At 35.2% G+C, this 9,000-nt stretch overlaps 2 protein-coding genes across 4 annotated transcripts; one reads left to right on the forward strand and one right to left on the reverse strand.

Moving 5' to 3' along the window:
* Nucleotides 1–2,599: 2,599 nt before the first annotated feature.
* On the forward strand, nucleotides 2,600–3,234 carry LOC125198480 (transcription repressor OFP15-like). The gene has a single exon (XM_048096817.1). The coding sequence runs from the start codon at nucleotides 2,621–2,623 to the stop codon at nucleotides 3,134–3,136; it is 516 nt and encodes a 171-aa protein (XP_047952774.1). The 5' UTR covers nucleotides 2,600–2,620; the 3' UTR covers nucleotides 3,137–3,234.
* A 955-nt stretch (nucleotides 3,235–4,189) lies between these two features.
* LOC125198479 (lipid droplet-associated hydrolase-like) lies at nucleotides 4,190–8,021 on the reverse strand. Of its 3 annotated transcripts, none has more exons than XM_048096814.1 (14): nucleotides 7,880–8,021; nucleotides 7,691–7,795; nucleotides 7,534–7,607; nucleotides 7,373–7,444; nucleotides 7,249–7,277; nucleotides 6,889–6,939; nucleotides 6,581–6,631; nucleotides 6,330–6,389; nucleotides 6,161–6,243; nucleotides 5,797–5,944; nucleotides 5,578–5,628; nucleotides 5,365–5,469; nucleotides 5,014–5,176; nucleotides 4,190–4,371 (listed from the first exon to the last, which is right to left on the reverse strand). In XM_048096814.1, exons 1-13 carry the CDS (start codon nucleotides 7,927–7,929, stop codon nucleotides 5,027–5,029), a joined length of 1,029 nt encoding a protein of 342 aa, XP_047952771.1. In that variant the 5' UTR covers nucleotides 7,930–8,021; the 3' UTR covers nucleotides 4,190–4,371; nucleotides 5,014–5,026. The 3 variants fall into 3 exon arrangements, with proteins under 3 accessions (XP_047952771.1, XP_047952772.1, XP_047952773.1); XM_048096815.1 differs by having other exon boundaries at nucleotides 4,190–4,440; XM_048096816.1 differs by having other exon boundaries at nucleotides 7,691–7,808; nucleotides 7,880–7,977.
* Between the last annotated feature and the right edge of the window lie 979 nt (nucleotides 8,022–9,000).

Here is a 9,000-nt window from a genome sequence, read left to right on the forward strand (position 1 = left end):
TCATGTCAACAACAACGTTTTACATATAATTCATGTCAACAACAATGTTTTACATATAATTTATGTCAACAACATTTTTCATAAAATTTATGTCAACGACCTATATAATTCATGTCAACAACAAACGTTATTATGTCAACGAGCTATATAATTCATGTCAAGAATAAACATTTTCATGTCAACGATTTATATAATTAATGTCAACAACAACATTTTACGTATAAATGATGTCAATAACAATAGTTGACATGAATTGTTATGTAGTTGACATTAAAATTTAAAAAAGGCAGAAAAACTCTCATTCTGGAAACGAGAACAAACTCTCTTCCCTCTCTCACCAACTGCCTTCTCTCTCCCACCTTCTTCATCCCCAACACCTCTCTCTCTCGATTTCTATCACAAATTGGACAGATCCTAGATCTCCAAAATAAAACACACCTTCACAAAATTAGATACACCCAAGCTCAAGAAACCCATCGTTTCTCCAAGTTGCTGCTCTATCAGAATCGACGCCGAAGCTGTCGTCAGTCCAGATCCCCTCTCCGTTTGCGTGAATTCAAAATGCCAGAGACGAAACAGAGACGAAGGCAGAGGAGATTGACTCACCGGAGGTGAAGCGGCCGAGGGAGGATCTGCTGGACAGAATCAACGAGGATTACGATCTCTGCACTTCCATCCACGACCTCGACTTGTTCATGAAGAGCTTCGATGAGGAAATCACTGCATCTCCCACTTCCGGTCACGGATCTGGAGCAGCTGAGGAAGGAATCGTCGAATCGGCGTCGGATTGCGGCGAATCCGGAGGGGTTGAGGAAGGAATTGTCGAATTGGTATCGGATTCCGGCGAATCGTGGCCGGATCTAGGCTATCTGCTTGAGGCGTCCGACGACAAGCTAGGGATTCCACCTCCGACGGCGTCTCCGGCGAGGAAGGAGCTGGTTGGACTCGTCTGAGTTAGGATGAGTTTTGTGAGGATGAGCAGCTGAATAGCACAAGCTTAAGAATCTAATTAAAATCATGAAATTACCATTCTGCCCTTTCATAATAAACTAATCTAAAAATAATTTTTATGTGGCAAAATCTGGACCACTCATTTAATAAAAATGAGTGGCTGATATTGCATCTCATTTCTCAATTACCCTAAAAAATCTCAATTGATCATGGACCTATATATATATATATTCGATCTCCCCTTTACTTTATCATCTCTCCTATTTTTTCTCTGTAATTTTTTCTCACTTCTACTTTATTCTCTCTTCATTTACTCCATTAGTCCCAACTAAGTTGAGTCATTTCCCTTTAGACAAAAAATAAAAACATTTAATCGCTCATACTTTATTCATCGCCTACTTTACTCTCTCTTTATTTTTCCCACTTTATTTCACTCTCTTACTTTTTAACACATTTTTTTATTTCCGTGCCCAAAAATTTTGTTTCAACTTAGTTGAGATGGAGGGAGTTCTAAACACCACTACCTAAAAAACTGTGCACATAAGAAATGTGTCACATGTAATGGGACTGAGGGAGTATTTTACACGAATTTGAAATTTGATCATAAATATTACTTCATCCGTCCCCTAAAGAATATGCACTTTGGATTGAGCACGAGTTTTAATGCAAAATTGGTAAAGTAAGAGGGAAGTAGAGAGACCAAGTAATTAAAGTATTGTTAGTGGAGAATGAGCTCCACCTCATTAGAGAGAAAAGAGTTTCTAAAATTGGAAAGCGCATATTCTTGTGGGACGATGGAAGCATGAATTCGCATTGCTGTGAATTTCCATGATTTGGAATCTCTAACAAATTTGGGGAAATTTTTTCAAAATCAAGTAACGTGCAAAAAGTCGTCATTTACATCTGTTAAAGAGAAGGCATTTATTACACTAACGGATTTTTCACCTATATAATTCGATGCGGCACATAAAAGTCAACGAGAAAACTAAACTTGGTTGAAATTCGCTACAAGACATATAATTTCAATAATATCAACTGCCACATTTTAAGTTCGTGAAAAATACTTCCTCCGATTCACTCAAGATGTCTACATTTTCTTTTTAGTTTGTCTCACTCAAGATGTTCATTATGTATATTTAGGGGAAAAAAAAATCTCTTTCTCTATGTTAAAATATTCAATTACCTTTTTTTCTCTCTATATACTCACTTAACAATTCTTAAAATCCTGTGCCACTAAAAAATGTGGACATCTTGAATGAAACGGAGGAATACCAAGTTTTTATTGAAGTAAATGACCTTAAAGACTACTCCATTCGTCCGCCATTAGGAGTCCCGGTCACTCTTGGGCACTCGTTTTGTAAAAATGATAATAAATAGTTTAAGTGGAGAAATCGTAAAGTAAAAGAGAGAATAATGTAGAGAAGACTCTTCTCAACACTATTCTCATTCTTACTTTGTCATTTCTCCACTTTAACTATTTATTACTCCGTATCATTTTTACAAAACGAGTGCTCAAAAGTGACCGGGACTTCTAATGGCGGACGGATGGAGTATTAACCACATTATATGATTAAATAATAATAAAAATTTGAATTAGTAGACCCCACTAAAAAAAACTCCTATAATATCCAATGATGCACTATTTCAAACCCACCATTTTCCCACAAACATGAAATTCCCATTTCCCTTCAAATCCAGCGAAATAACCACCACCGCCGCCGCGTCGTCGTGGTCGTGGCCCAGCTGCGCCACCTCCCCGAGAACACGCTCCTTCCGCGCCCCTGATCCACACCAACACGAAGCCTCAAATCGAGAATCCGCCGTGGCCAGCGCGCTGAGATCGGAGCGCCTCTTCTTCGAGGCCGGCGCGACGAGTTCCGCGCTGGCGGAGGCAGAATCAGGCGGCGGAGGTAGAGAATCAGGCTCGGTGTTGGTGGTGGCGGTGAATTCGAGGGATCCGTTTCTGGATTTTAGGGCTTCGATGGCGGAGATGGTGGAGGGCGGCGGGGAGAGGGATTGGGGGTTTTTGGAGGCGCTGCTGGAGTGGTATCTCAGAGTGAACGATGAGAGCAACCATGGATACATAGTTGATGCCTTTGTGGATTTGGTGATGGATGAATACAGCTCCTCTTCTGCTTCTTCAATTGCTACCGATTCGTTTTCTTCGTCTTCTTCTTCTGTTTGAGGAGTGAGTTTTCTAGAGACAAAAAAATGTCAATGTAATTAACGATGTGTTTGCGTTTAATATTAATGATTAATGATTAATGCAGTTGAATAAGAAAATTTCTGTTTTCTGATTTACTAATTACCATGATAAAATTAAAAAAAAATGAAGGAATCAACTGTGTTTGTGCATTTATGATGCTATTTACTAATACCCATCTTTAACTGATTATTTTATTTTATTTTTAATAAATATTAGTAAAATTTATAATTCGCTAATTCATCTATTAATATTATTATTATAAAATCAATGTACTTATAAACGTTTTCCTCTTGACCAGATTTTGTTATTTACTTTCTTTTTTATTTTTTAAAACATGCCGAATCAAAGTATGATACTAGTAGGAGTATTTAATAAGAATCTATTTATCTATGTACATATTAGGCATCTAATTAGTCTATTATTTGGCCAATTAATTTGTTATTATCGCCTTTATCCTTTTTAAAATTAAGAGAATCAAGTAGAGTGATGGATGAACCGTGAATCTTGAATATATCTTTCTTAACCCTTTTGTTTTTTTTACTGAGACTAAGCAAATTTATAAATATAAGAAATATTTAACCTATCATGAAACCAACTGCTTAAACCAAATGTTAGATAGGACACCGACTCCTTGAGTAAAATTACAAGTAAAATGTGATAGAAAATCACCAGCAAAATTCTCTTTTCTCTATGCATATGATTAATCTCTACGCATTTAAAATCTTGAAATAAGGATACGAGTTTATCATTTGAATGTGTCCAAATTGCTTTACTATATTAATGATTTACTTGGACGAAAGACAATTCCGATTTTGTATCGAATTAGTATTTCATGACATGATTCGCATCAAACACATTTTCCGAAAAAATCCGCATGCCACGATCCCATATTCCGTAAGGTCAGATAATTTAGTCTCAAATTTTAATAGACCTGTGAATTGAATCACTTTTTCCGAAATCTCTCTTTTATTCACACAAGTACACATTGACAAATTTTCCCAGCCGGGTAAATTTGTTATCATAAAATGAAACTACGAAGAAACATAGTCAAATTCCATCAATATTAGTACTACTAGTTTTTTTCATTGTATGTAAATTTTCCTGCTACAAATGAAATAGGTTTGGAATTCAAATTGTGCAGTAACTATCATTTGACAGCAACAATACTAGTGATGGAAACACTTGGTGTTGTTGTCTTCCTCTCCTCTCTCTCTCTGCACCAATTATTTCAAACCATTAGCAAAACACCAAATCTCTGAACTCTCATTGTCAAGACAAACAACCTGGAACGGAGCCGTTGATTTTTTATTTCATGACGAGAAAAATTCATAATCGCTAATCCGAGATGTGCACTAGGTAAACTCACGCTCGAACATCCAGCAAGCCACTCAGTGAATTATTAAACGGAGAAAACGAAAAAAGGTACATTCGATAATTTCGAGTCATATGCATATGTCCTACAATAAGGTAGTATGAAATGAAATGAAAAGATATGAGCTAGTTATGTTATATATAGTGAACTATTAAAGGTGAATACTTCCCTTTTTCCCAACATAAAAATAGAAAAAGGTAGCACATCATCTTTATCAGAAATGCAAGAAAACAAACAAGTGAAAAGGAGATTATTCTGTGAGAATGTTGCTGGAATTGCATTAAATTTTTGGTGGTCCATTCATTCACATGTTAGTTTGAATCTTCATATGTTTGATTTAATGTGTGAACCTTTATCTAATCCTAATACACTTGAGATAAATTGAGCTAATTAACTCGTAAACTAGCGTAGTTGATGGGCAAGCATACGAAACAAGGACATGAGAGACGTCTTCCTTATGTAACTCGAAAAAGAGGACTAAAACCTGTAGGCCGATGTCAACTGCTTTTTGCAAGTTGTGTGTGGTTCCTGATCAAACTCGAGACGTGCTGAGCAACCCATATCGAGCCAGCTGCAGTGCAGGAGAAAGCGTGAGTATGACCCTCGCGTTCAACGTCAAGACTTGCATCGGGTACTTGTTTTTTCATCTGTGTTTTTCCAAACAGAAAAGGGTAAGATTCAAGCAAGAGATGGCAAGCGTCAGTTAACATATGCACAAGAGAGATATCAGCGAATAAATGTGTGCAATTTGCTTAAGTGGGCCAGGAAATTAAGTTGATATATATGACGAGCAAACTTTGATAAGCTAATGGGCGCAACAAAAACAAACTACTACCTCTTCATAAAATTGTAAAGGACCCCAGTGATCATCGAGGCCAAAAAGAAAAGCAATCTGGCTTCTTTTGCTCGTGATGAATTCCAAATCTGGTTTTTCTGGTAGCTACATGTGGAGACGGCCACAGTTAAAAATAACGAAAACATCAGATGATAATGCCTGTATTATTATAAAAAAGTTGTTTTGGAGTTGGGAGCCAAAAAAAAAACTTACTGTCTGAAATTCGGTCATTGCCATATACAGCACATTTCGTAGCGTATGATACTGGAAAAGAGAGTTTGTTAAGCAAAAATAGAGTGGCTCGTATCAATCAGAGTAAAAAAAAGTACGATTAGACTCAAGGGGCTCGGGTACTCAGATGAATCAAGATAAAGAACTACCAATGTAACTAATCATGTAACATAAGAACCATTGATTAGCAAACGACTGCACCTTCAGAACGTGTGTGCATAGAGCCTCAACAGCGGAAGAAGACCATGACTTCCCAACGGATATTTTTACAAGGAATCCTGTGAGCTCCGATGGGAGGGCTCCAAACAAGGCCCCGATGGCACTAGCTGCAGTGCATAGAGCTGGAGACCTGATAATATTATTAGATCATAAGTTCATTTTCTAAATCTAGATATCATCAGTTAATCGACTATCGTATCCACATTGGAGAAATTATTGAAAGAACGTAGATTATAAATTATAATCATCCATTAGTGCATGGGTTTACATGATTATGCATACATGCAAATGCAACTCAAAGGAATAAAGAAATCGAAGAAGTCTACATCGCAAGGAAGAGCTATACATTGCAAGTCTTCTAATGAATGTCTGTGTTGAGGATGCAGTGTTCACAGCCAAAAAAGGGTACAAACCAATGCAATATGTAACCTAACAGAGTAAACATACGTCAGAGTCAAGAAAAATATGATATGATAACAAAAGGCTAATTTTAAAAACACAAGCTGACTACATACCTTCCTGTGACATCTCTTAAGTACTTCAAGAGATATATACGAACCAATGGAATGGCCAACCTTTAGATACAAATTCAACATCAACCGTTAAAGGTCTACCAATTGAAGAATGAGAAACTTTTAAAAGTTAAATAATGTATGAGCTAGACATAGATTCTGCGAAGATTATAAATGTACTTGAGACTGCGTTCAAAATAACTAGACTTGTTTTGCTGTAAGGTGGAAATGTGAAAATGTAACACGAGGTTTACCAGTATTATAGGTATATCAACATCTTGAAGTTCCTGCTCAATAAAGCTTATCTGGAAAAAAGTGACGGAAGAATAAAAGCCGTTTCGAGCCATGAATTCCATTTAATTTTCAGAGATGGCTTGCATAGAAGGAGAGAAGACAGAATCTAGGCATAACAAACGGAAACATCATATTCCACAGACCACAGTATATATTAGAAAGGATATATCCAATATAACAGCTCAATATTTACAGATCATTGTTTACCAAATCATGTTTTGAGTGAGTAAGCTCTTTTCAGAGATATAAAAATACTGTGAGAATTTACCTTGTGATCAATTTGTTCTTCTAACGAGAACAACCTTCGAGACTCCCAATCCTGATAAAACAAAAGGCATGAATCCAATGCCATTTTCCGATTTCAATTAGAAGTATTCTCTAATAGACGATCTTTATCAACTTAAAGGCATAAAAGTAAGATATCCAGCAAGAAATAACACAAAATGTGAGAAATATCACATAGTATTCTGTAAAATCTAAAAGAAACAAAAAACAGCATTCATTATTGTGCAAAGCAAATCATCCTAGAACTGAGCATTGTCATGATTTACTTCCTTTTGAGCTACAAATCAAACTCAAACTTCATACTATATCAATATCACTTGGTAATCTCAAGGCAATTAGTTACCTTTTTCGACTGCGATATGTGGCTAATACCTTCACAAAGGAAACCAAACAAGCAATCAACACAGCTTCCACAAAAAAGGCCTAAAAAACTAAAACAAGATCATAAAAATCAAATCTTTACATGCCTGTGACAGAGGCAGTCCCTCCCAATAGCTCATACAATGACTCCAAAAATTCTGTGTAAAATGACACAACACCTACATAACATATAAACCATTCCCAATTTCAAACACAATGAAAAAAAAGCTACTTATTCAGTCCATATAAATATGAAATAATTATACACCTGGGTTGCCTGGGATTAACAACACATGTAACTTAGGCTCATTGCTATTAATCTCCAATAAATCCGTCTTAAATCTGCCTCAAAATGGGTGCAAAATGAAAACAACTTAGATAGAAAAATACAGCAATTTTAGTAGGATCACAGTTGTTGAAATTACCCTGAAATATTGGCAAGTCTGTAATTAGCACTTTTCTTGTTCTCGATCAAACTCTTGCTTTCACTGCCCATTTTCGAGTGGATACAATTTGCCGGATAGTTGCTCCTGCAAAGGGAAACTGCAGAAATGAATTGGGAAGTGCAGAAATTGTTTGAAAAATAGAGAAATTTGAAACGCAATTAGAAGTACCTTGAGTTGGAAAGAAGTGCTGAAATGGGAGAGACAAGCCTAAGAAGCATCGAAATCACTCTTCAAATGGAAACAGCAATTTCAGTTGTAAATATTACTCCTACTGTATAATTAAGTGCTGAAATTGTATCAGGAGGTTATTGCTAACGATGAGTTAACTACTGTATTATGATTAAATAATAAAATTAAATGGAGGTTATTCGTAATATTGTCGTATATTCGTATGGAAAATAATATCGTTTGCTTAAATAATTGAGACTGATTTTTTCATTGGCGCATAATTGCTGACGAAATGTAAAAAATATTGTTTTTTTTTAACTGATTTTTAAAGTTGTGCATAGGCCTGCTTATTCGGCCGGTTCTGGTAATAACCGGACCGGTTAACCGGTTTTAAATTTTCGTAAATCCTAAAACCGAAATCGAACGGTTCCAGTTTAGAACTGGCCGGTTAAGAACCGGTCGATTTCGATTCCGAACCGGAACCGATGTGTAATTTTAATCCAAATTTATTTATAATTTTAAATAGTTCAATACTAAAAAAATAATAATCCTACGTCAAGAAATATAACAAATAATACCTGAAAATTTAAATAAATACATAAAGAATACAAACCAACAATACAATAATATGTTAGCAATTTTTTAATACAAAAATATGAGTTCTAAACTTTAGCAATTTTTTAAAAAAATGAGTTTTAAAATTGAATTCCATTTTCCTTTTTTTTGTTAAAGTTAAATTTATATCATATGAAATGATATTGTATTTGTATAAGTTCTTTTAGAAATTAAAAACAAACTTAAGACGTCCTACTCATTGTAGTTAGTTTATAAAAACTGGATTACAACAATAATTGTAGATTCAAAGTATCATGATTTAAAACATTTTAAATACTTCCGAAAACAGAGCTCGCAAATCTAGCACTGTTTAAATCTAAAAATCACACAATATTTTAAATTATTTTACTTTAATTCAAAATTAATTCAATTAAATTAGGTTTATTAGTATATTAAATTATAAAAAAAATAAAAAAATTTAATTATAATCCAGTTCGCGGTTAGGAACCGGTCGGTTCCGATTCCGAACGGAAATCGGTTTTATTTTAAAAGTTGGAACCGTAGCG

This window comes from Salvia hispanica, unplaced genomic scaffold (genome assembly GCF_023119035.1).
Source record: "Salvia hispanica cultivar TCC Black 2014 unplaced genomic scaffold, UniMelb_Shisp_WGS_1.0 HiC_scaffold_152, whole genome shotgun sequence".
Classification (NCBI taxonomy): Eukaryota; Viridiplantae; Streptophyta; class Magnoliopsida; order Lamiales; family Lamiaceae; genus Salvia; species Salvia hispanica.